This window comes from Mustelus asterias, chromosome 31, assembly GCF_964213995.1.
Source record: "Mustelus asterias chromosome 31, sMusAst1.hap1.1, whole genome shotgun sequence".
NCBI lineage: Eukaryota > Metazoa > Chordata > Chondrichthyes > Carcharhiniformes > Triakidae > Mustelus > Mustelus asterias.
The window spans coordinates 8584187-8610371 of NC_135831.1; the positions used below are offsets into that span (position 1 = coordinate 8584187).

The 26185-nt window shown below is 50.0% G+C and overlaps 1 protein-coding gene across 1 annotated transcript in view; it reads right to left on the bottom strand.

The window, feature by feature from the left end:
- The window catches only part of LOC144481656 (neuroligin-1-like), a 468284-nt gene that overhangs the window by 146102 nt on the left and 295997 nt on the right, over positions 1–26185 (bottom strand). Inside the window, exon 2 of the mRNA XM_078200787.1 lies at positions 12315–12464. Within this exon, the coding sequence (XP_078056913.1) occupies positions 12315–12464 (150 nt within the window). The remainder of the gene's footprint in view (positions 1–12314; positions 12465–26185) is intronic.

Genomic DNA, 26185 nt, shown 5'->3' on the forward strand with positions numbered 1-26185 from the left:
ACCCTCCGAACCCCTCGATTAGATTCCAGTCTGTAACTCACTCCCGGGTATCTGTTATTCTATATATAAACCATCCTGAACTCCTCGATTTGATTCCAGTCTGTAGCTCACTCCCGGGTATCTGTTATTCTATATATAAACCACCCTGAACCCCTGGATTATATTCCAGTCTGTAACTCACTCCCGGGTGTCTGTTATTCTATGTATAACCCATCCCGAAACCCTCAATTAGATTGCAGTATGTAACTCATTCCCGGGTATCTGTTATTCTATATATAATCCACCCTGAACTCCTCGATTTGATTTCAGTCTGTAACTCACTCCCGGGTATCTGTTATTCTATATATAAACCCCCCTAACGCCTCGATTAGATTCCAGTCCGTAACTCACTCCGGGCTATCTGTTATTCTATATATAAACCACCCTGAACCCCTCGATTAGATTCCAGTCTGTAACTCACTCCCGGGTATCTGTTACTCTATATGTAAACCACCCTGAACCCCTGGATTAGATTCCAGTCTGTAACACACTCCCGGGTATCTGTTATTCTATATATAAACCACACCGAACCCCTCAATTAAATTCCAGTCTGTAACTCACTCCCGGGTATCTGTTATTCTATATATAAACCACACCGAACCCCTCGATTAGATTCCAGTCTGTAACTCACTCCCGGGTATCTGTTATTCTATATATAAACCACCCCGAACCCCTCGATTAGATTCCAGTCTGTAACTCACTCCCGGGTATCTGTTATTCTATATATAAACCATCCGAACCCCTCGATTAGATTCCAGTCTGTAACTCACTCCCGGGTATCTGTTATTCTATATATATAAACCACCCCGAACCCCTCGTTTAGATTCCATTCTGTAACTCACTCCCGGGTATCTATTATTTTATATATCAACCACCCCGAACCCCTCGATTAGATTCCAGTCTGTAACTCACTCCCGGATATCTGTTATGCTATATATAAACCACACCGAACCCCTCGATTAGATTCCAGTCTGTACCTCACACATACATATCTATTCTTCTCTATTTAAACTAGCAGGCTCACAATGACCTCTGAACCCTTTGTGTTGGTCTCTAGGCCCCAAGCCTGTCTTATTTATTCTCTGAGTTAAGTTCTAAATGTTCAAGGAGGCGAATTGCAGTTCTGAATGAGAGCAACAAACATCGGGTCACATGATTCTCCAGTAAGCCTGTTTCCACGGCAACCAGACAAAAATGGATTATCAACTCTTCGAGTCCCCTTCACTAATTCCCCCTGGAGGTGTTCGGCTAATGTCTTGTGAAATATCTTTTCAGAGGAAGCCCGGTCAGGCGAATAAATTACACCAAAGACAAAATCACATCCGTCCAGGCTTCAGCTGAGGCCTAGTTTAGGCCTCGCGTTCAAATTGACAGCCAAAGGAGAGGGGGTGCCAGGGTTGCAAAAGGGGTTCGGCCCTGTCTGAAAGGACGCGGTTGAATGGCCTTGACAATGTTGTGCGTGTCTCTCTCTCTCTCTCTCTCCCCACGCTTTCTCTCCTCTCTGCCTCTGCAGTCACAGCACTGTTGATATTCCCAAATCCCTCATAACACTTGATGATGGAAAAAGTGACTCACAAAGTGACACTCATTAGGCTCACAAACCATTCATGCTGTCCTCAGCGGAAGGCCTGTTGCCAAGCGAATTGGCTCTAATCATGAGGGAATTGAACGGGGGGGCAGGGGGTGGGGGTGGAGGGGGAGGGGGGGTTGGGCAGGGGTGTTGGTGGGGGGGAGTGGTGCCTTATGGAGGGAGGGGGAGGAGTGAGGAGGCGGAATTACATCAGCATCTTGACAACAATATGGTTCTGTCAGCTTTTCCACGCACAAGCTGACTAATCGTGTTGAGAGCTTCAGGTTTTCAGGTGTCCAGATCACCAACAACCTGTCCTGGTCCCCCCCCATGCCGACACTATAGTTAAGAAAGCCCCACCAACGCCTCTACTTTCTCAGAAGACTAAGGAAATTTGGCATGTCCCCTACGACTCTCACCAACTTTTACAGATGCCCCATAGAAAGCATTCTTTCCGGGTGTATCACCTCCTGCTCTGCCCAAGACCGCAAGGAACTACAAAAGATCGTGAATGTAGCCCAATCCATCACGCAAACCAGCCTCCCATCCATTGACTCTGTCTACACTTCCTGCTGCCTCGGGAAAAGCAGCCAGCATAATCAAGGACCCCACGCACCCCGGACATTCTCTCTTCCACCTTCTTCCATCGGGAAAAAGATACAAAAATCTGAGGTCACGCACCAACCGACTCGAGAACAGCTTCTTCCCTGCTGCTGTCAGACTTTTGAATGGACCTACCTCGCATTAAGTTGATCTTTCTCTACACCCTAGCTATGATTGTAACACTACATTCTGCACCCTCTCCTTTCCTTCTCTATGAACGGTATGCTTTGTCTGTATAGCGCGCAAGAAACAATACTTTTCACTGTATCCCAATACATGTGACAATAATAAATCAAATCCTTCTCCCCTATGTACTCTATGAACGGTATGCTTTGTCTGTATAGTGCGCAAGAAACAAGACTTTTCACTGTATCCCAATACATGTGACAATAATAAATCAAATCAAAATCAAATCAAAAAATCGGAGTGAACCTTCTCTAAACTGCATCCAATGAAATAATGTTTTTCCTTCAATAAGGGCACCAAAACTGCTCGCATTTCTCCAGATGTGATCTGCCCCGTGCCTTGCACAGTTGCAGCAAAACTTCCTCAAGTTAAAGTTTATTTATTAGTGTCACAAGTAGGCTTACATTAACACTGCAATGAAGTTCCTGTGAAAATCCCCCTCGTCGCCCACACTCCGGCGCCTGTTGGGGTAACACTGAGGGAGAATTTAGCACGGCCGATGCACCCTAACCAGCACGTCTTTCAGACTGTGGGAGGAAACCGGAGCACCCGGAGGAAACCCACGCAGACACGGGGAGAATGTGCAGACTCCGCACAGACAGTGACCCGAGCCAAGATTCCCCAAGTCCCTGGTGTCGCAGAGACTGTGAATGATGCCAGAGATGTCCGCTGGCGGATGAACAAGATGCCTGCGCTTGAGAAGGAGCTCGTTATATGACGGAGGGTGGATGGATAATGTGTGATGACAGTGAAGGCTTCTGTGCTGAGAGACATTATTCACACGAGATCGGCATAACAGCTGTCGGCACATCAGTCAATGATGCCTCTGTGCAGCCGAGAATCTCATTACAAAACAGTAACAATCCCAGGTTATATATGCTCTCCAAAGAGCTTCTGATCCTGGGATTCTACCTTTGGGCTACAGATGCCGGCGAACCTGGGATCGTCCGGTCCCTACGACTGAAATGAAGTGGTTGATTCTCACGCAAAAAATGAAATTAAAATTGCCACCGATTCGACGGGTATTTAGTTACGAATATTGGAGGGTCGGGGGGAGGTTGGGGAGATGGCGGGGGGGTTAGAGGGAGTGGGGGAACGATACTGCCTCTGTTAAAAGCAAGACTCATCTCACGGTTTCCCCTCGGGTTTCAAAGATTGAGGGTGGCGCGGTGGTCAGTCCCGCTGCCTCACGGATCCTGGCTTCGGGTCACTGTCTGTCTGCGTGGAGTCTGCACGTGGGTTTCCTCCGGGTGCTCCGGTTTCCTCCCACAATGCAAAGATGCGCAGGTTTAGATGCATTGGCCACGATAAATTCTCCCCAGGTGTTGAAGGGTGTGCGGGTTAGGGGGATTGGCCATGCGAAATTGCATTTTAATGTTCGAAGATGGGTAGGTTAGGCGGCTTGGCTAAGAAGGTTGTTTCCACTGGCGGGTGAAACTAGAACTCGGGGGCATGGCCTCAAAATAAGGGGGAGCAGATTTAGGACTGAGTTGAGGAGGAACTCCTTCACCCAAAGGGTTGTGAATCTGTGGAATTCCCTGCCCAGTTGAGGCTACCTCATTGAATGTTTTTAAGGCAAGGATAGATAGATTTTTGAACAGTAAAGGAATTAAGGGTGAGCGGGCGGGTAAGTGGAGCTTGAGTCCACAAAAAGATCAGCCAAGATCTTATTGAATGGCGGAGCAGGCTCGAGGGGCCAGATGGCCTACTCCTGCTCCTAGTTCTTTTATGAGCAGCACGGTGGCACAGTGGTTAGCACTGCTGCCTCACAGCGCTAGGGACCCGGGTTCGATTCCCAGCTCGGGTAACTGTCTGTGCGGAGTTTGCACCTTCGCCCCCGTATCTGCGTGGGTTTCCTCCGGGTGCTCCTGTTTCCTCCCACAGTCCAAAGATGTGTAGGTTAGGTGGACTGGCCATGCTAAATTGCCCCTTAGTGTCCAAAGATGTGCAGGTTAGGTGGATTGGCCGCTAAATTGCCCCTTAGTGTCCAAAGATGTGCAGGTTAGGTGGATTGGCCATGCTAAATTGCCCCTTAGTGTCCAAAGATGTGCAGGTTAGGTGGATTGGCCATGCTAAATTGCTCCTTAGTGTCCAAAGATGTGCAGGTTAGGTGGATTGGCCATGCTAAATTGCCCCTTAGTGTCCAAAGATGTGTAGGTTAGGTGGATTGGCCGTGCTAAATTGTCCCTTAGTGTCAGGGTGACTAGTCGGGTAAATGCATGGGGTTATGGGGATAGGGCCTGGGTGGGATTGTGGTCGGTGCAGGCTCGATGGGTCGAATGGCCTCCTTCTGCACTGTAGGATTCTATGATTCTATGCTCTTCTGAGCCACTCACCATCCTGACTTGGAAATATATCAGTCGTTCCTTCACTGGGGTCCAAATGCTGGATCTCCCTCCCTAACAGCACTGTGGGTGTACCTACACTGCACGGGACTGCAGCGGGTTCAATAAGGGGATCAGGGGTTATGGGGAAAAGGTGGGAGAATGGGGATGAGAAAAATATCGGCCATGATTGAACAGCGGAGCAGACTCGATGGGCCGAGTGGCCTCATTCTGCTCCTATGTCTTATGGTCTTATAGACATAGAATTCCTACAGTGCAGAAGGAGGCCTTTCGGCCCATCGAGTCTGCACCAACCACAATCCCACCCAATCCCTGTCCCGATAACCCCATGCATTTACCCCAGCCAGTCCCCCTGACACTAAGGGGCAATTTAGCATGGCCAATCCACCCAACCAGCACATCTTTTGGAAGGTGGAAGGAAACCGGAGCACCCGGAGGAAACCCATGCAGACACGGGGAGAACGTGCAGACTCCACACAGACAGTGACCCCCAAGGCTGGAATTGAACCCGGGTCCCTGACGCTGTGAGGCCGCAGTGCTGACCACTGGGCCGCCCCAGGGTTAGACAGGGTAGATTCATAAAGAATGTTCCCGATGGTGGGGGGAGTCCAGAACTCGGGGGTCATAGTTTGAGGATAAGGGGGTAAACCTTTTAGAACTGAGGTGAGGAGAAATTTCTTCACCCAGAGGGTGGCGAATGTGTGGAATTCACTCCCACAGAAAGTAGCTGAGGACAAAACTTTGTGGGATTTGAAGAAGAATTTAGATATCGCTCTTGGGGCGAAAGGGATCGAGGGATAAGGGGGGGAAGGGGGGGAATCAGGATATTGTGAACTTGATGATCAGTCATGATCAAAATGAATGGCGGAAGAGGCTCGAAGGGCCGAGTGGCCTACTCCTGCTTCTAGTTTCGATGTTCCTGTTCCTCCACCCATTGCGCCCAGCAATGTCATTTTAAACACTTGTACATAACAAAAGCCAGTGACTCATAATGCTCGCAAAATCACACCTTCACTAAATAGATCTTTTTAAAAATAGAGTGTCTGAAATGGGCAGATATTTACAGAACAGGACAGACGTGGGTGGGATCTGCAATGCCCGCTGTGAGATCTGTCTGCCACCCCTGCCCCACAATGACAGATGCCAGCTAAGTGTTGGACTATTGCTTTTTTAACTTTGGCGGGATGTGGGCGTCGCTAACCAGGCCAGGATTTATTGCCCATCCCTCATTGCCCCTTGAGGAGGTGGCGGGTGAGCATAACCTCACACTTTTCCACATTGTATTGCATCTGCCACTTCTTTGCCCACTCTCCTAACCTGTCCAAGTCCTTCTGCAGCCCCCCCTGCTTCCTCAGTATTACCCGTCCCTCAATATAGCTTTGTATCATCTGCAAACTTAGCAACAATGCCGATGTCCACCCTGTTAGAATTTTATAAGTTTCTATGAGATCCCCTCTCACTCTTCTAAACTCCAGTGACTATAATCCTAACCCACTCAGCCTCTCCTCATTTGACAGAGCTGCCATCCCAGGAATCAGCCTGGTAAACCTTCGCTGTACTCCCTCTATCTGGGTGTACAGGTACACAGGTCACTGAAAGTGGCAACGCAGGTGGAGAAGGTAGTCAAGAAGGCATACGGCATGCTTGCCTTCATCGGCCGGGGTATTGAGTTTAAAAATTGGCAAGTCATGTTGCAGCTTTATAGAACCTTAGTTTGGCCGCACTTGGAATATAGTGTTCAATTCTGGTCGCCACACTACCAGAAGGATGTGGAGGCTTTAGAGAGGGTACAGAAAAGGTTTACCAGGATGTTGCCTGGTATGGAGGGCATTAGCTATGAGGAGAGGTTGGAGAAACTTGGTTTGTTCTCACTGGAGGTTGAGGGGCGACCTGATAGAGGTCTACAAGATTATGAGGGGCACGGACAGAGTGAATAGTCAGAAGCTTTTTCCCAGGGTGGAAGAGTCAATTACTAGGGGGCATAGGTTTAAGGAGCGAGGGGCAAGGTTTAAAGGAGATGTACGAGGGAAGTTTTTTACACAGAGGGTGGTGGGTGCCTGGAACTCGCTGCCGGGGGAGGTAGTGGAAGCGGATACGATAGTGACTTTTAAGGGGCGTCTGGACAAATACATGAATAGGATGGGAATAGAGGGATACGGTCCCCGGAAGGGCAGGGGGTTTTAGTTCAGTCGGGCAGCATGGTTGGTGCAGGCTTGGAGGGCCGAAGGGCCTGTTCCTGTGCTGTAAACCTCGATGACTCCATGACAAAGGGACTTGGGGGGAACATGTGCACGAACCACAGAAAACTAGCACCCAGCGGCAGCAGGAAGAGAAATGGACCCAACCCATCGAACCTTTCTGTAACCTACGACCTTCTACTTCACTATTAACCACCTGACCAATCTTGGTGTCATCTGCAAACTTGCTCATCTTTTCACCCCCCGCACATTACCATCTACAGGGTGGCAGGGTGGCACAGTGGTTGGCACAGCTGCCTCGCAGCGCCAGGGACCCGGGTTCAATTCCTGGCTTGGGTCACTGTCTGTGTGGAGTCTGCACGTTCTCCCCATGTCTGCGTGGGTTTCCTCTGGTTTTCTCCGACAGTCCAAAGACCAGTGGGTATGTGGATTGGCCATGCTAAATTGTCCCTTAGTGTGCAAAGATGTGCGGGTTAGGGGGATTGGCCGTGCTAAATTGTCCCTTAGTGTGCAAAGATGTGCAAGTTAGGGGGATTGGCCATGCTAAATTGTCCCTTAGTGTCCAAAGATGTGTAGGTTAGGTGGATTGGCCATGCTAAATTGCCCCTTAGTGTCCAAAGCTGTGCAGGTTAGGTGGATTGGCCGTGCTAAATTGCCCCTTAGTGTCCAAAGCTGTGCAGGTTAGGCGGATTGGCCATGCTAAATTGCCCCTTAGTGTCCAAAGATGTGCAGGTTAGGGGGATTGGCCGTGCTAAATTGCCCCTTAGTGTCCAAAGCTGTGCAGGTTAGGTGGATTGGCCGTGCTAAATTGCCCCTTAGTGTCCAAAGATGAGTAGGTTAGGTGGATTGGCCATGCTAAATTGTCCCTTAGTGTCCAAAGATGTGCGGGTTAGGTGGATTGGCCGTGCTAAATTGTCCCTTAGTGTCCAGAGATGTGCGGATTAGGTGGATTGGCCATGCTAAATTTTTACTTTAAATGAATTTGAATGGTTTGAACGCCCCAATCAGGTTCCCTCCTAATCTCTGTTGCCGGGATGAGGCCTACGGTTTTACACACAGCCTAAGCTGCTCATCACATGATTTCACTCAATAGCTCCTGAGTCTAACGCAACGCTCTGAGCTCTGTTGGAAAATAAGGCGTCCAAAACTGTCCCATGATGCTGTGGTGAAATTGAAGACATTCCAGGTTGCCATGGTGAGAATCAATGCAAAGAATTACAGAGGATTACATAGGATATCCAACAGAAACAGACCATTCATCCCATCTGCTCCACACCAGCCTCCTCTTAACCCCCTCTCCACCTCACCATCATATTTATATTCCTTACTCCCTCGTATGTTTATCCAGTTTCCCCCCTTAAATGTTTCGATCAGATTTACCTCCCCCACTCCACGTGGGAGCGAGTCCCACATTCTCCCCCACTCCCCGTGGGAGCGAGTCCCACATTGTCCCCACTCCCCGTGGGAGCGAGTCCCACATTGTCCCCACTCCCCGTGGGAGCGAGTCCCACATTCTAACCCACTCCCCATGGGATCGAGTCCCACATTCTCCCCCACTCCCCATGGGATTGAGTCCCACATTCTCCCCACTCCCCATGGGATCGAGTCCCACATTCTCCCCCACTCCCCGTGGGAGCGAGTCCCACATTCTCCCCACTCCCCATGGGATCGAGTCCCACATTCTCCCCACTCCCCATGGGAGCGAGTCCCACATTCTCCCCACTCCCCGTGGGAGCCAGTCCCACATTCTCCCCCACTCCCCGTGGGAGCGAGTCCCACATTCTCCCCACTCCCCGTGGGAGCGTGTCCCACATTCTCCTCACTCCCCAAGGGAGCGAGTCCCACATTCTCCCCACTCCCTGTGGGAGCGAGTCCCACATTCTCCTCCACTCCCCGTGGGAGCGAGTCCCACATTCTCCCCACTCCCTGTGGGAGCAAGTCCCACATTCTCCCCACTCCCTGTGGGAGCGAGTCCCACATTCCCCCCCACTCCCCATGGGAGCAAGTCCCACATTCTCCCCCACTCCCCGTGGGTTCGAGTCCCACATTCTCCCCCACTCCCCGTGGGAGCGAGTCCCACATTCTCCCCCACTCCCCTCTGGGAGCGAGTCCCACATTCTCCCCCACTCCCCGTGGGAGCGAGTCCCACATTCTCCCCCACTCCCCATGGGAGCGAGTCCCACATTCTCCCCCACTCCCCGTGGGAGCGAGTCCCACATTCTCCCCACTCTTTGGGTGTAGAGTTTTCTACTGGGTTTCTTGATGTCTATCTTGGAATAATGGTGTCTCTTACACAGAAGAGGAAACATTCTCTCTCTATCCACTCCACCAAAACCTTGAAGAATTGATCGAATCTCTCTTCAGCCAACTCTCAACTTTGTCTTTTCAATAAACAGACCCAGCCCATCAATCCTTTCCTGATAAACATTTCTGCTTTCAACCTTCTGAATTCCTGTCTGCATTCTCTCCAGTAATTCCAAATGCTTTTCATCCTGTGACAACCTCTGTCTCGGAACTGTACTAAGTGTATAACTATCTGAGGTCCCGATCTGCTTCAAGAAGACGACCATCATCCCGGTACCTACGAAAAACCAAGCAGCTTTAATGACTATCGGCTGTGGCTCTGACACCCATCATTATGAAGTGCTTCGAAAGGTTAGTCATGGCACGAATCAATTCCAGCCTCCCGGACTGCCTGGATCCACTACAGTTTGCTGACCACCGCAACAGGTCCACAGCAGACGCCATTTCCCTGGCCCTGCACTCAACCCTGGAACACTGAGATAACAAGGACACCGATGTCCGACTCCTGTTTATTGACTACAGCTCAGCCTTCAACACTATTATTCCCACGAAACTCATCTCCAAACTCCGTGTCCTGGGCCTCGGCTCCTCCCTCTGCGACTGGATCCTGAACTTCCCAACTCAGAGACCACAATCAGTAAGGATGGGCAACAACACCTCCTCCACGATCATCCTCAACTCCGATGCCCCACAAGGCTGTGTTCTCAGCCCCCTACTATACTCCTCATACACCTCTGACTGTGCGGCCAAATTCCCCTCCAATTCCATCTTCCAGATTGCTGATGACACCACCGTAGTGGGTCGGATCTCAAACAATGATGAGACAGAGTACAGGAATGAGATAGAGAATCTGGTGAACTGGTGCAGCAACAATAATCTCTCCCTCAAATCAACAAAACGGAGGAGATTGTCATCGACTTCAGGAAGCGTAAAGGAGAACATGCTCCTGTCTACATCAACGGGGATGAAGTAGAAATGGTCAAGAGCTTCAGGTTTTTAGATGTCCAGATCACCAACAACCTGTCCCGGTCCCCCCATGCCGACACTATAGTTAAGAAAGCCCCACCAACGCTTCTACTTTCTCAGAAGACTAAGGAAATTTGGCATGTCAGCTACGACTCTCACCAACTTTTACAGATGCACCATAGAAAGCATTCTTTCTGGTTGTATCACAGCTTGGTCTGGGCTCCTGCTCTGCCCAAGACTGCAAAAAACTACAAAAGGTTGTGAATGTAGCCCAATCCATCACGCAAACCAGCCTCCCATCCATTGACTCTGTCTACACTTCCCGCTGCCTCGGCAAAGCAGCCAGCATAATTAAGGACCCCACGCACCCAGGACATTCTCTCTTCCACCTTCTTCCATCAGGAAAAAGATACAAAAGTCTGAGGTCACGTACCAACCGACTCAAGAACAGCTTCTTCCCTGCTGCTGTCAGACATTTGAATGGACCGACCTCGCATTAAGCTGATCTTTCTCTACACCCTAGCTATGACTGTAACACTACATTCTGCACTCTCTCCTTTCCTTCTCTATGAACAGTATGCTCTGTCTGTATAGCGCACAAGAAACAATACTTTTCACTGTATCCCAATACATGCCTTTGACAAGGTACCGCACGGTAGGTTGTTGCATAAAGTTAAATCTCACGGGATCCAGGGTGAGGTATCTAAATGGATACAAAATTGGCTTCTTGACAGAAGCCAGAGGGTGGTTGTAGAGGGTTGTTTTTCAAACTGGAGGCCTGTGACCAGCGGTGTGCCTCAGGGATCAGTGCTGGGTCCACTGTTATTTGTCATTTATATTAATGATTCGGATGAGAATATAGGAGGCATGGTTAGTAAGTTTGCAAATGACACCAAGATTGGTGGCATAGTGGACAGTGAAGAAAGTTAACTCCAATTGCAACAGGATCTTGATCAATTGGGCCAGTGGGCTGACGAATGGCAGATGGAGTTTAATTTAGACAAATGCGAGGTGATGCATTTTGGTCGATTGAACCAGGGCAGGACTTACTCAGTTAATGGTAGGGCTTTGGGGAGAGTTACAGAACAAAGAGATCTCAGGGTACATGTTCATAGTTTCTTGAAAGTGGAGTCACAGATGGACAGAGTGGTGAAGAAGGCATTCAGCATGCTTGGTTTCATCGGTCAGAACATTGAATACAGGAGTTGGGACGTCTTGTTGAAGTTGTACAAGACATTGGTAAGGCCACACTTGGAATACTGTGTACAGTTCTAGTAACCCTATTATAGAAAGGATATTATTAAACTAGGATGAGTGCAGAAAAGATTTACTAGGATGCCACCGGGACTTGATGGATTGAGTTATAAGGAGAGGCTGGATAGACTGGGACTTTTTTCTCTGGAGCGTAGGAGGCTGAGGGGTGACCTTATAGAGGTCTACAAAATAATGAGGGGCACAGGTTAGCTAGATAGTCAATATCTTTTCCCAAAGGTAGGGGAGTCTAAAACGAGAGGGCAAAGGTTTAAGGTGAGAGGAGAGAGATACAAAAGGGTCCAGAGGGGCAATTTTTTCACACAGAGGGTGGTGAGTGTCTGGAACGAGCTGCCAGAGGTAGTAGTAGAGGCGGGTACAATTTTGTCTTTTAAAAAGCATTTAGACAGTTACATGGGTAAAATGGGGAGAGAGGGATATGGACCAAATGCGGGCAATTGGGATTAGTTTATGGGTATAAAAAAAAAGGGCGGCATGGACAAGTTGGGCCGTAGGGCCTGTTTCCATGCTGTAAACCTCTATGACTCTATGTGACAATAATAAATCAAATCCTTCTCCCCTATGTACTCTATGAACGGTATGCTTTGTCTGTATAGTGCGCAAGAAACAATACTTTTCACTGTATCCCAATACATGTGACAATAATAAATCAAATCCTTCTCCCCTATGTACTCTATGAACGGTATGCTTTGTCTGTACAGCGTGCAAGAAACAATACTTTTCACTGTATCCCAGTACATGTGACAATAATAAATCAAACCAAGTATGGTCCGACCAAAGTTCAGTGCAGACTGAGTGTAAGTTGTGGAGTGGAGGGATTCCGGTCCTTACCGAGTACGCCCAGTCTGTAGTTAATGGTGACGACAATAACATTGCCGTAGCTTGCGAGAACACTCCCCTCGAACATGTTCCCCGTCCCCTCCATGTAGGATCCCCCGTGGACAAACATCATCACCGGTTTGGGACCGCTGTCTCGGATATCTGAGAGAGAGAGAGAGATACAGCGTGTTACCAATGTTCCAATCCATTCCGCTAAGCTAATACACCACAGCAATGGCCCTGAATTCAGATCGGAGCGATGTTCAATTCTACTCAAGGCAACTCGAGTGCATGCGAGATGTTTACATGGAGCGATACAAGACTACACAGAAATACACAATTCAATCATCCTCATTTGGGTCAGCAACAATGTTTATCATACTCCACACCAGCCTCCTCCCATGCCCTCCCCAGTCACCCAATCCTATTCCTTTCTCCCCAATGTGTTTATCCAGCATTCCCCCTCCCCTTTAATGTCTCAATGCAATTCACCTCCCCCACTCCCCGTGGGAGCGAGTTCCACATTCTCCCCCACTCCCCGCGGGAGCGAGTCCCACACTCTCCCCACTCCCCGTGGGAGCGAGTCCCACATTCTCCCCACTCCCCGTGGGAGCGAGTCCCACACTCTCCCCACTCCCCGTGGGAGCGAGTCCCACATTCTCCCCCACTCCCTGCGGGAGCCAGTCCCACATTCTCCCCCACTCCCTGTGGGAGCGAGTCCCACATTCTCCCCACTCCCCGTGGGAGCGAGTCCCACATTCTCCCCCACTCCCCGTGGGAGCGAGTCCCACATTCTCCTCCACTCCCTGTGGGAGCGAGTCCCACATTCTCCCCACTCCCCATGGGAGCGAGTCCCACATTCTCCCCCACTCCCTGTGGGAGCGAGTCCCACATTCTCCCCACTCCCCATGGGAGCGAGTCCCACATTCTCCCCACTCCCTGAGGGAGGGAGTCCCACATTCTCCCCCACTCCCCATGGGAGCGAGTCCCACATTCTCCCCACTCCCCCGTGGGAGTGAGTCCCACATTCTCCCCCAATCCCCGTGGGAGCGAGTCCCACATTCTCCTCACTCCCCCGTGGGAGCGAGTCCCACATTCTCCCCCACTCCCCCGTGGAAGCGAGTCCCACATTCTCCCCCACTCCCCGTGGGAGCGAGTCCCACATTCTCCCCCACTCCCCGTGGGAGCGAGTCCCACATTCTCCCCACTCCCCGTGGGAGCGAGTCCCACATTCTCCCCACTCCCCCCGTGGGAGCGAGTCCCACATTCTCCACACTCCCCGTGGGAGCGAGTCCCACATTCTCCCCACTCTCTGGGCAAAGATATTTCTCCTGAATTCCTGATTGGATTAACCCGAGATTATCTGAGGCCGACGGCCCCGAGTTCTGGTCTCCGCACAAGTGGGAACATCTCTGTGTCGCCCCAATCGAAACCCCTGCAGAATTTAACAGATGTCTATTGGGTCACACTCCCTCCGTGTCAGAGTTACAAGTTCTCATTTCCAATTTGTCCTTTGACATCTTTCTTTGATAGTTTTCTCCTATGTCTCTACCCGCGGTGTATCTGGGCCACAGGAAGTGTCTGCCATGAACCAGCCGTGGCCTCACCACGGACCGATACAACTTCCAACGTTTCTGTTCCATTTCTCAAGCGGCCTTTGCACTTCCCGTGGCAACCGGAAGCGACTTGCACGTTGACAAAGGCTCTCTTTCGCGCACACTCTCCACCCAGTTTGCAAGCCATGAATTGGAGCCGGTTTTGAACGGGGGCTCGAATCGACACCTGTCTCTGCTCAGGCTGAGTTTGGGGTGAACTGGACACTGGTTACGTTGGTTCTTCAACACCTCCGAGGGTCAGGGTAAGAGTGAGCGACCCAAGGGCTTATTCCGCTTGTCCTTCCTGGTCAACAGGGGGCGAATGGGTTCAAAGGTTATGGGGAGAAAGCCTGTTGAGTTGGATGATCAGCCATGTTCGTGGTGAATGGCGGGGTAGGTTCGAAGGACCGAATGGCCTCCTCCTCCTGCTCCTATCCTCTATGTATTCTGGTCAAGTGGAGGGAAGGGGAGGGGGGCGAGAGACAGAGAGAGATAAGAGAGATAGAGGGAAAGACAGAGTGAGATAGACAGAGAGAGACAGAGAGAGAGGGAGGGATGGAGACAGAGAGAGAGGGAGGGATGGAGACAGAGAGAAGGGCAGAGACAGAGAGAGAGATAGATAGAGTGAGAGAGAGAGTGAGACAGAGATAGAGAGAGACACAGAGTGACACAGAGATAGAGAGAGAGAGACGGAGTGAGATAGACAGAGAGGGAACGAGATGTAGAGAGAGATAGAGAGAGAGAGAGGGATGGAGAGCATGGAGGGGAGAGACAGAGAGAGAGATAAACAGAGAGAGAGAGAGGGAGAGATGGAGAGAGGGAGGGGGAGGGAAAGATAAGAGAGACAGAGTGAGATAGACAATGAGAGAAAGAGATATATATAGAGAAAGGGAGGGATGGAGAGAAAGGGGGAGAGACAGAGACAGGGATAAATAGAGAGAGAGAGAGACAGATAGAGAGAGAGAGAGATAGATAGAGAGAGAGAGAGAGAGAGAGACAGAGTGAGAGAGAGACAGAGACAGAGAGATAGAGAGAGAGAGAGACAGAGAGAGAGAGAGACAGAGAGAGAGAGAGACAGAGAGAGAGAGAGAGAGACAGAGAGATAGAGAGAGAGAGAGACAGAGTGAGAGAGAGACAGAGAGAGAGGGGGGAAGAGAGAGAGAGAGATAAGACGTGCGGGTTAGGTGGATTGGCCATGCTAAATTGCCCCTTAGTGTCAGGGGGACTAGCTAGTGTAGATGCATGGGGTTATGGGGATAGGGCCTGGGTGGGATTGTGGTCGGTGCAGACTCGATGGGCCGAATGGACGATAGGGATTCTATGATTCTATGAAATAGAGAAAGAAAGAGAGAATGGAGACAGAGATAGAAAAAGGGAGAGACAGAGTGAGATAGATAGATATTGAAAGAGAGAGAGAGAGAGAGACAGAGAGAAAGAGAGGGAGGGAGGGTGACATCAGCACACGCAGGTTCCAGAACTGTTAAAGACCCAGGTATCAAAGATGGCCGCTGTTTAACCCTTTGCTGGTCTTGCCTGGATGGTGCGGCTCCAACAACACTCAAGAAGCTCGACACCATCCAGGACAAAGCAGCCCCGCTTGATTGGCCCCCCATCCACAAACACCCACTCCCTCCACCACCGACGCTCAGTAGCAGCCGTGTGTACCATCTACAAGATTCACTGCAGTGACTCACCAAGGCTCCTTCGACAGCACCTTCCAAACCCACCACCTCTCCCATCTAGAAGGACAAGGGCAGCAGATACCTGGGGAACACCCCCACCTGCAAGTTCCCCTCCGAGCCACTCCACCATCCCGACTTGGAAATATATCGGCCGTTCCTTTTGCAGTCACTGGGTCAAAATCCTGGAATTCCCTCCCTAACGGCATTTTGGGTCAACCCACAGCACGCGGACTGCAGCGATTCAAGATGGCGGCTCCCCACCACCTTCTCAAGGGCAACTAGGGATGGGCAATAAATGCTGGCCCAGCCAGCGACACCCATGTCCCAAGAATGAATATAAAAAAAGGCTCTCTACTTCACATTGGTAACCATGGAGATACGCACTCCCGCCATTATACAATCTCACACACACCAAGCTTTCCCCAAGAAGAATTCAAAGGTGCTGGTGAGGCCACACCAGGAGTACTGTGTACAGTTTTGGTCTCCTTACTTGAGAAAGGATATACTGGCACTGGAGGGGGCACAGAGGAGATTCACTCGGTTGATTCCGGAGTTGAGAGGGTTGGCTTATGAGGAGAGACTGAGTAGACTGGGGCTATACTCATTGGAATTCAGAAGAATGAGGGGAGATCTTATAGAAACATATAAGATTATGAAGGGAATAGATAAGCTAGAAGCAGGGAAGTTGTTCCCACTGGCTAGTGAAACCAGAACTAGGGGGCATGGCCTCAAAATAAGGAGGAGCAGATTTAGGACTGAGTTGAGGAGGAACTTCTTCACCCAAAGGGTTGTGAATCTGTGGAATTCTCTGCCCAGTTGAGGCTACCTCATTGAATGTTTTTAAGGCAAGGATAGGTAGATTTTTGAACAGTAAAGGAATTAAGGGTTATGGTGAGCGGGCGGGTAAGTGGAGCTGAGTCCACGAAAAGATCAGCCATGATCTTATTGAATGGCGGAGCAGGCTCGAGGGGCCAGATGGCCGACTCCTGCTCCTAGTTCTTCTGTTCTTATGTATTTAACAAATTCATGATAGAGAAACTGAAATCTCAATGGGCTTCGCTGGAGTCATCATCCAACCAAACTTGCGAATCACGTTAGGAGATATTAGGGTCAGGTGACCCAAAGATCGGTCATAGAGGCCGATTTACAAGACCACAGAGGTGAGGATATGAGGGCAGGTGATTCATAGATTGGACAAAGAGGTTTTCAGAGCCAAACGGAGAGGGGTTCAGGGAGGGAATTCCAGAGCTAAATTTAAAGTTAATTTATTAGTCACAAGTAGGGTTACATTAACACTGCAATGAAGTTACTGTGAAAATCCCCCAGTCGCCGCACTCCGGGTAACACTGGGGGAGAACTTAGCACGGCCAACACACCCTAACCAGCACGTCTTTCTGACTGTGGGGAGGAAACCGGAGCACCCGGAGGAAACCCACGCAGACACGGGGAGAACGTGCTGACTCCACACAGACAGTGACCCAAGGCCGGGGATTGAACCCGGGTCCCTGGCGCTGTGAGGCAGCAGCGCTAACCACTGTGCCGCCGTGTTGCCCAAGGCAGCTGAAGGCACGGCCGCCAATGGCGGAGCGATGGGAATCGGGGGGGAGGGGGAGGGGGGTGGAGGGAGGGGGTTGCTCAATAGGCCGGAATTGGATGAGCGCAGAGATCTCGGAGCGCTTTGGGGCTGGAGGAGGTTACAGAGATAGGGAGGGGTGTAGGGAGATGGAGGAGGTTACAGAGATAGAGAGGGTTGTAGGGGGCTGGAGGAGGTTACAGAGATCGGGAGAGGTGTAGGGGGCTGGAGAAGGTTGCAGAGATAGGGAGGGTTGTAGGCAGATGGAGGAGGTTACAGAGATAGGGAGGGTTGTAGGGGCTGGAGGAGGTTACAGAGATAGGGAGGGTTGTAGGGGCTGGAGGAGGTTACAGAGATAGGGAGGGTTGTAGGGAGCTGGAGGAGGTTACAGAGATAGGGAAGGTTGTAGGGGACTGGAGGAGGTTACAGAGATAGGGAGGGTTGTAGGGGGCTGGAGGAGGTTACAGAGATAGGGAGGGTTCTAGGGGGCTGGAGGAGGTTACAGAGATAGGGAGGGTTGTAGGGAGCTGGAGGAGGTTACAGAGATAGGGAAGGTTGTAGGGGACTGGAGGAGGTTACAGAGATAGGGAGGGTTGTAGGGGGCTGGAGGAGGTTACAGAGATAGGGAGGGTTGTAGGGGGCTGGAGGAGGTTACAGAGATAGGGAGGGGTGTAGGGGCTGGGGGAGGTTACAGAGATAGGGAGGGGGTGTAGGGGGCTGGAGGAGGTTACAGAGATAGGGAGGGGGTGTAGGGGGCTGGAGGAGGTTACAGAGATAGGGAGGGGGTGTAGGGGGCTGGAGGAGGTTACAGAGATAGGGAGGGGGTGTAGGGGGCTGGAGGAGGTTACAGAGGTAGGGAGGGGTGTAGGGGCTGGAGGAGGTTACAGAGATAGGGAGGGGTTGTAGGGGGCTGGAGGAGGTTTCAGAGATAGGGAGGGGTGTAGGGGGCTGGAGGAGGTTACAGAGATAGGGAGGGGGTGTAGGGGGCTGGAGGAGGTTACAGAGATAGGGAGGGGTTGTCGGGGGCTGGAGGAGGTTTCAGAGATAGGGAGGGGTGTAGGGGGCTGGAGGAGGTTACAGAGGTCGGGAGGTTAAGGTGAGGCCATGCAGGCGTTAAATAAAGATGGGAATTTAGAAAAGTGAGGAACGTCTGTATGTGGAGATGGGTGCGGGGGCACAGAGCACAGGGACTGGGACAAGGAGCGAACTCAGGGTACAGGCAGCAGAACTGAGAAAGAGAGCGGAAAGACAGATGGAACAACAGTTTATTTCAACTCATTCACAGTTTGTGATCACCAGTGACAAGGCCAGTGTCCATTTTCCCTTCTTAATCCCACCCCCCCGAGAGGATGATGGGCCTCACTGCAACATCGCAGAGAGTCAACCCCTTTGCCGTGGCTCTGGAGTCACATGTAGGCCAGACCGGGTAAGGATGGCAGATTTCCTTCCCTAAAGGAACCAGAGGGGTTTTTAACAACAATCTGGGTGAGTAGTTTTGTGACTATCAGACACTTCTTGCTGAGGTTCAACACAGAAACGTACATCGGAATTTACCACCCTGTCCATCACGGACCCGGAACGGGTGAAGGGCGGACATTGGAAATGTCCGTTCACCTCAGGCGACATTTTACGACCCCACTCGAGCAAGACCAGGAAATCCCACCCACAGAAACTAGAAGCAGGCGGAGACCATTCGGCCCTTCGAACCTGCTCTGTCATTCATTTTGATCATGGCTGATCATCGAAACAATATCCTGATCTCCCCCTTCCCCCCTCCATATCCCTCGATCCCTTTAGCCCCAAGATCTATATCTACTTTCTTCTTGACAGCCTGGGGCGGCACGGTAGCACAGTGGTTAGCACTGCTGCTTCACAGCTCCAGGGTCCCGGGTTCGATTCCCGGCTTGGGTCACTGTCTGTGTGGAGTTTGCACATTCTCCTTGTGTCTGCGTGGGTTTCCTCCGGGTGCTCCGGTTTCCTCCCACAGTCCAAAGATGTGCGGGTTAGGTTGATTGGCCAGGTTAAAAAAATTGCCCCTTAGAGTCCTGGGATGCATAGGTTAGAGGGATTAGCGGGTAAATATGTGGGGGTAGGGCCTGGCTGGGATTGTGGTCGGTGCAGACTCCATGGGCCGAATGGCCTCCTTCTGCACTGTAGGGTTTCTATGATGAAATCACACAACGTTTTGGCCTCAACTACTTTGTGTGGGAGTGAATTCCACACATTCACCACCCTCTGGGTGAAGAAACGTCTCCTCACCTCAGTCCTAAAAGGTTTACCCCCTTATCCTCAAACTATGACCCCCTAGTTCTGGATTCCCCTCGCCATCGGGAACATTCTTTCTGATTCTACCCTGTCTAACCCTGTTAGAATTTTGTAAGTTTCTATGTGATCCCCTCTCACTCTTCCAAACTTTCCCCCTTTTACCTTTAACCTATGTCCCCCAGTAATTGACATTTCTATCCTGGGAAAAGACCCCGACTATCTCTTCTATCTGTGCCTCTCATAATCTTGTAGACTTCTATCAGGTCGCCCCTCTGACGTTCAAGTTAGAACAAACCAAGTTTCTCCAACCTCTCCTCATAGCTAATGCCCTCCATACCAGGCAACATCCTGGTAAACCTTTTCTGTACCCTCTCCAATGCCTCCACATCCTTCTGGTAGTGTTGCGCCCAGAACTGTACGCCATATTCCGAGTGCGGCCTAACTAAAGTTCTATACAGCTGCAACATGACTTACCAATTTTTATACCCTGTGCCCCGACTGATGAAGGCAAGTACGCCCTACACAGGAACATAGAAAATAGGTGCAGGAGCAGGCCATTCTGCCCTTTGAGCCTGCACTACCCTTCAATATGATAAGATCATAAGGCCATAAGACACAGGAGCAGAATTAGGCCACTCGGCCCATCGAATCTGCTCCACCATTCAATCATGGCTGATATTTTTCTCATCCCCATTCTCCTGCCTTTTCCTCATAACCCCTGATCCCCTTATTAATCAAGAACCTATCTATCTCTGTCTTAAAGACACTCACTGACCCGGCCTCCACAGCCTTCTGTGGCAAAGAGTTCCACAGATTCACCACTCTCTGGCTGAAGAAATTCCTCCTTATCTTTGTTTTAACGGATCGCCCCTTCAGCCTGAGGTTGTGCCCTCTGGTTCTAGTTTTTCCGACTGGTGGAAACATCTTCTCCACGTCCACTCTATCCAGGCCTCGCAGTGTCCTGTAAGTTTCAATAAGATCCCCCCTCACCCTTCTAAACTCCATCGAGTACAGACCCAGAGTCCTCAACCCGTTCCTCATACGACAAGCTCTTCATTCCAGGGATCATTCTTGTGAACCTCCTCTGGACCCTTTCCAAGGCCAGCACATCCTTCCTTAGATACGGGGCCCAAAACTGCTCACAATACTCCAAATGGGGTCTGACCAGAGCCTTATACAGCCTCAGAAGCACATCCCTGCTCTTGCATTCTTGTAGCTGATCATGGTTGATCATGCCCTTTCAGTATCCCACTCCCGCTTTCTCTCCATACCCCTCGATCCCTTTCGCCACAAGGGCCACGTCCAGCTCCCTCTTGAACATATCTATCGAACTAGCCCCAACAGCTTTCTGTGGGAGAGAATTCCACAGGTTCACAACTCTCCGAGTGAAGAAGTTCTTCCTCATCTCAGTCCTGGATAGCTTACCCCTTATTCTTCGTCTGTGACCCCCTAGTTCTGGACTTCCCCAACACTGGGAACATTCTTCCCGCATCCAGCCTGTCCAGTCCCATCGGGATTTTATATGTTTCTGTGAGATTCCCTCTCATTCTTCTAAATTCCAGTGAGTACAAGCCCAGTCCATCCAGTCTCTCTTCATATGTCATTCTGGGAATCAATCTGGTGAACTTTCGCTGGACTCCCTCAATAGGAAGAATGTCCTTCCTCCGACTAGGAGACCAAAACTGCACACAATACTCAAGGTGTGGCCTCACCAAGGCCCTGTAGCAAGACACTCTTACCCCTATCCTCCTATAAAAGGTAGTCAAGAAGGCATACGGCACGCTTGCCTTCATCGGCCGGGGCATTGAGTATAAAAATTGGCAGGTCATGCTGCAGCTGTACAGAACCTTAGTGATGCGCTACTCAAACACGAGGTCTGAAGCTCGGTAAATGAAAGGCTTTTATTTACTGTAATGAAGCAGCCAGTAATTATATACACTATCCCAGACTGAAGGGGTCCCGGCCAGAGCAGGGACTCTTATACCTCTCCCAGGAGGCGGAGCCCGACTGGGATGTGCCACAACACTACAGTACAAAGGTGTAACCACCCCACCCTAACCCCAACAGCAACAATAGCACAACCCAACAGTAACATATGTACATCCTTGTAGTACTGGCCAGCCCCTGGCTCAGTACTATCCAGTGGGAACCAACGATGGTTCACCACACTTAGTTCGGCCTCATTTAGAATATTGCGTACAATTCTGGTCGCAACACTACCAGGAGGACGTGGAGGCTTTGGAGAGGGTACAGAAGAGGTTTACCAGGATGTTGCCTGGTCTGGAGGGCATTAGTTATGAGGAGAGGTTGGAGAAACTTGGTTTGTTCTCACTGGAGCGACGGAGGTTGAGGGGCGACCTGATAGAGGTTTACAAGATTGTGAGTGGCGTGGACAGAGTGGACAGTCAGAAGCGCTTTCCTCAGGGAGAAAAGGTAAGTACCAGGGGACGTAGATTTAAGGTGCGTGGGGAGAAGTTTAGAGGAGATGTGTGAGGTAAGTCTTTTTACACAGAGGGTGATGAATGTCTGGAACGCGCTGCCCGGGGAGGTGGTGGGAGCGGGTACGATAGCGACATTTAAGGGCAACTAGACAAATACATGAATAGGATGAGAATGGAAGGATACGGACTCTGTAAGTGCATACGGTTTTAGTTTAGGCATCATGATCGGCGCAGGCTTGGAGGGCCGATGGGCCTGTTCCTGTGCTGAAGTGTTCTTTGTTCTTTGTACTCAAGTCCTCTTGATGTGAAGGCCAGCAAGCCATGAGCTTTCCTCAACACCTACTGCACCAGGAAAGCTTCTGGACCACCTTATCCACTTGAGATAAGAGAGGATGTTTCCCATTGTTGGAACACTCTAGAATGAGAGACTGTAGTTTGATCAGAGGCACAGATAGAATGGATAATGGATAGTCTTTTTCCCAGGGGTGAAAATGTCAATTACTCGGGGGGACTGGTTAACGGTTGAAGGGAGAAAGTTGAGAGGAGATGTGTGAGGTAAGTTTTTTAGTGGTAAGTGTCTGGAACGCCCTGCCAGAGGAGGTGGTGGAAGCAGATACAATAGCAATGTTTAAGAGGCCTCCTGGCAGATACATGAGTGGGCAGGGAAGAGAGGGATCCGGACCGTGTGGAGGCAAAAGCTCTTTAGCTCAGAAAGACGTCATGTGCCAGCACCGGCTTGGTGGGCCGAAGGGCCTGTCCCTGTGCCGTACTGTTCTTTATTCTTTTAGGCTAAAGGGCTGGCAGATTGAAAACAGAGATGAGGAGGAATAACTTCACTCACAGGATGGTAAATCCGTGGGATTCTCCAACCCAGAGTGCAGTGGATGCCGGAACGCTGAACACATTTGAGGAGGAGATAGATAGGTTTTTAATTGGTAACGGGATGGAGGGTTACAGGGAGCGGGCAGGAAGGTGGAGATGGGATGAGATCAGCCGTGGTCCGACTGAATGGCGGAGAATGTCCTACGAGGTTAGCAAAGCAAAGGAGATAGTCATCGACCTCAGGAAGCGTCGTGGAGAACATGCCCCTGTCTACATCAATGGGGATGAAGTAGAAAGGGGCGAGAGCTTCAAGTGTTTAGGTGTTCAGATCACCAACAACCTGTCCTGGTACCCCCCATGCCGACACCATAGTTAAGAAAGCCCCACCAACGCCTCTACTTTCTCAGAAGACTAAGGAAATTTGGCATGTCAGCTACGATTCTCACCAACTTTTACAGACGCACCATAGAAAGCATTATTTCTGGTTGTGTCACAGCTTGGTCTGGGGCTCCTGCTCTGCCCAAGACCACAAGAAACTACAAAGGGTCGTGAATGTAGCCCAATCCATCACGCAAACCAGCCTCCCATCCATTGACTCCGTCTACACTTCCCGCTGCCTCGGGGAAAAGCAGCCAGCATAATCAAGGACCACACACACACCCGGACATTCTCTCTTCCACCTTCTTCCGTCGGGAAAAAAATATAAAAGTCTGAGGTCACGTACCAACCGACTCAAGAACAGCTTCTTCCCTGCTGCTGTCAGACTTTTGAGTTGAGTGATTAAGTTGATCTTTCTCTACACCCTAGCTATGACTGTAACACTACATTCTGCACCCTCTCCTTTCCTTCTTTGGTATGCTTTGTCTGTATAGCGCGCAAGAAACAATACTTTTCACTGTATCCCAATACATGTGACAATAATAAATCAAATCCTTCTCCCCGATGTACTCTATGAACGGTATGCTTTGTCTGTATAGCGCGCAAGAAACAATACTTTTCACTGTATCCCAATACATGTGACAATAATAAATCAAATCCTTCTCCCCGATGTACTCTATGAACGGTATGCTTTGTCTGTATAGCGCGCAAGAAACAATACTTTTCACTGTATCCCAATACATGTGACAACAATAAATCAAATCCTTCTCCCCTATGTACTCTATGAACGGTATGCTTTGTCTGTATAGCGCGCAAGAAACAATACTTTTCACTCTATCCCAATACATGTGACAATAATAAATCAAATCAAATCCTTCTCCCTTGTGTACTCTATGAACGGTATGCTCTGTCTGTATAGCGCGCAAGAAACAATACTTTTCACTGTATCCCAATACATGTGACAATAATAAACCAAATCCTAGTTCTTCTGATTCTTACGGGTGAGGGTCTCAGCGACAGAGGAGTTGAGGCCGGGACAGAGAGGGTGGCTTGAGATCTCGAAGCATTTCGAAATATTGCCTGGATGTTCCCAAAGACCAGCTCAGGCCACCTTCCCATTCCCTTTATTCAACGAGCAATGTCAAGGAGGTGAGCTCCCTCTTCCCTCGGGATAAGACCCAAGACAGGCTTCGACCAGTGAGTTGGCCAATGGTGATGTTCTGCTTGTGGCGTTTAGGTCAAGCCTGTTTGCCCCTTGACCTCAGGTACAGGAAGGGAGTAGGAGGTCAAATGTCCTGTTGCCCCTTGACCTCAGGTACAGGAAGTGAGTAGGAGGTCAAATGTCCTGTTGCCCCTTGACCTCAGGTACAGGAAGTGAGTAGGAGGTCAAAGGTAACGTCGGCCTTTGTTGCAATGAGGGAACGGAGTATAAAAGTGGGGAAGTCTTGCTAGGACGGAGCAGGGCACTGCTGAGACTGCACCTGGAGTAGCGCGCACAGTTGTGGTCTCCATACTCAAGGAGGGATTTGGGAGCAGCACGATGGCACAATGGTTAGCGCTGCTGCCTCATAGTGCCAGGGACCCGGGTTCGATTCCCGGCTTGGGTCACTGTCTGTGCGGAGTCTGCACGTTCTCCCCATGTCTGCGTGGGTTTCCTCCGGTGCTCCAGTTTCCTCCCACAGTCCCAAAGATGTGCGGGTTAGGTGGATTGGCCATGCTAAATTGCCCCTTAGTGCCCAAAGATGTGCGGGTTAGGTGGATTGGCCATGCTAAATTGCCCCTTAGTGTTCAAAGATGTGTAGGTTAGGTGGATTGGCTGTGCTAAATTGCCCCTTCGTGTCCAAAGATGTGTAGGTTAGGTGGATTGGCCATGCTAAATTGCCCCTTAGTGCCCAAAGATGTGTAGGTTAGGTGGATTGGCCATGCTAAATTGTCCCTTAGTGTCCAAAGATGTGTAGGTTAGGTGGATTGGCCATGCTAAATTGCCCCTTAGTGCCCAAAGATGTGTAGGTTAGGTGGATTGGCCATGCTAAATTGTCCCTTAGTGTCCAAAGATGTGCAGGTTAGGTGGATTGGCCATGCTAAATTGCCCCTTAGTGTCCAAAGATGTGCGGGTTAGGTGGATTGGCCATGCTAAATTGCCCCTTAGTGTCAGGGGGACTAGGTAGGGTAAATATGCAGGGTTACAGGGATATGGTCTGGGTGGGATTGTGTTCAGTGCAGACATGATGGGCCGAATGGCCTCCTTCTGCACTGTAGAGATTCTATGATTCTATGCTACTCGTGTTGGGTGCAATTCAGAGAACGTTTCGTGGGACTGGGATGAAGAGGGTTTTGCTGTCTTTTGGGGAGAGGTTACACAGGTTGGGCCTGTAACCCACTGGAGTTTAGAAGAATGAGAGTGATGTTGTTAAAACATGTCCGATCTTGGGAGTAGTGAAAAGTATTGTTTCTTGCGCGCTATACCGACAAAGCATACCGTTTATACTGTTGCAAAGTTGAGTTTGTGAAGTTGGAACTTGACCTTGGTAAAGATGTAAAAAATTGTACAAATGCCAGGGGGGAAAAAACATTGCGGTGTCCCTCTAAAAGCTGGGGTTTGATTTCACTGTTTGGAGATTTAAGATGCAAAGTACATCCAGGTTCCAAGCTAAAAGAATTGTATCAAAAGGTCAGGCAGTAGTCTTGACAACCTGTTTTTAGCCCAATCTACTTAAAACAGGCACTCTGCTACCAGGAACCTATCAAATTTGAATTTGATGGTGTTGATTAGATCAGACCAATCCTATTGTCGGAAAATTGATAGGTCATCACAGGTATAAAAGAGCGGGGGAAAAACTGGAGGGCAACAGAAGAACTGCCACCTCTCACAGCTCGAGAGGGAGAGAGCAGCTCTCAACTCTGCCAGCTTCAGATATCTCTTCAGAGAACGCACCACCTAACTCGTGAAAGGTACCAAATCAGAAAGAACTTCCAGACAGAGAAATCAACAGAGGAACTCCAAAAGATTCCGAAAGCCACAAAACCTGGTTGTATATTTTGGAGAGTGACGGAACTCAGTTACTATATTTTTGGCGAATGAATGAGTTTTGTATTTATTTGAACAGCATTCCAGTAGAATCTTATT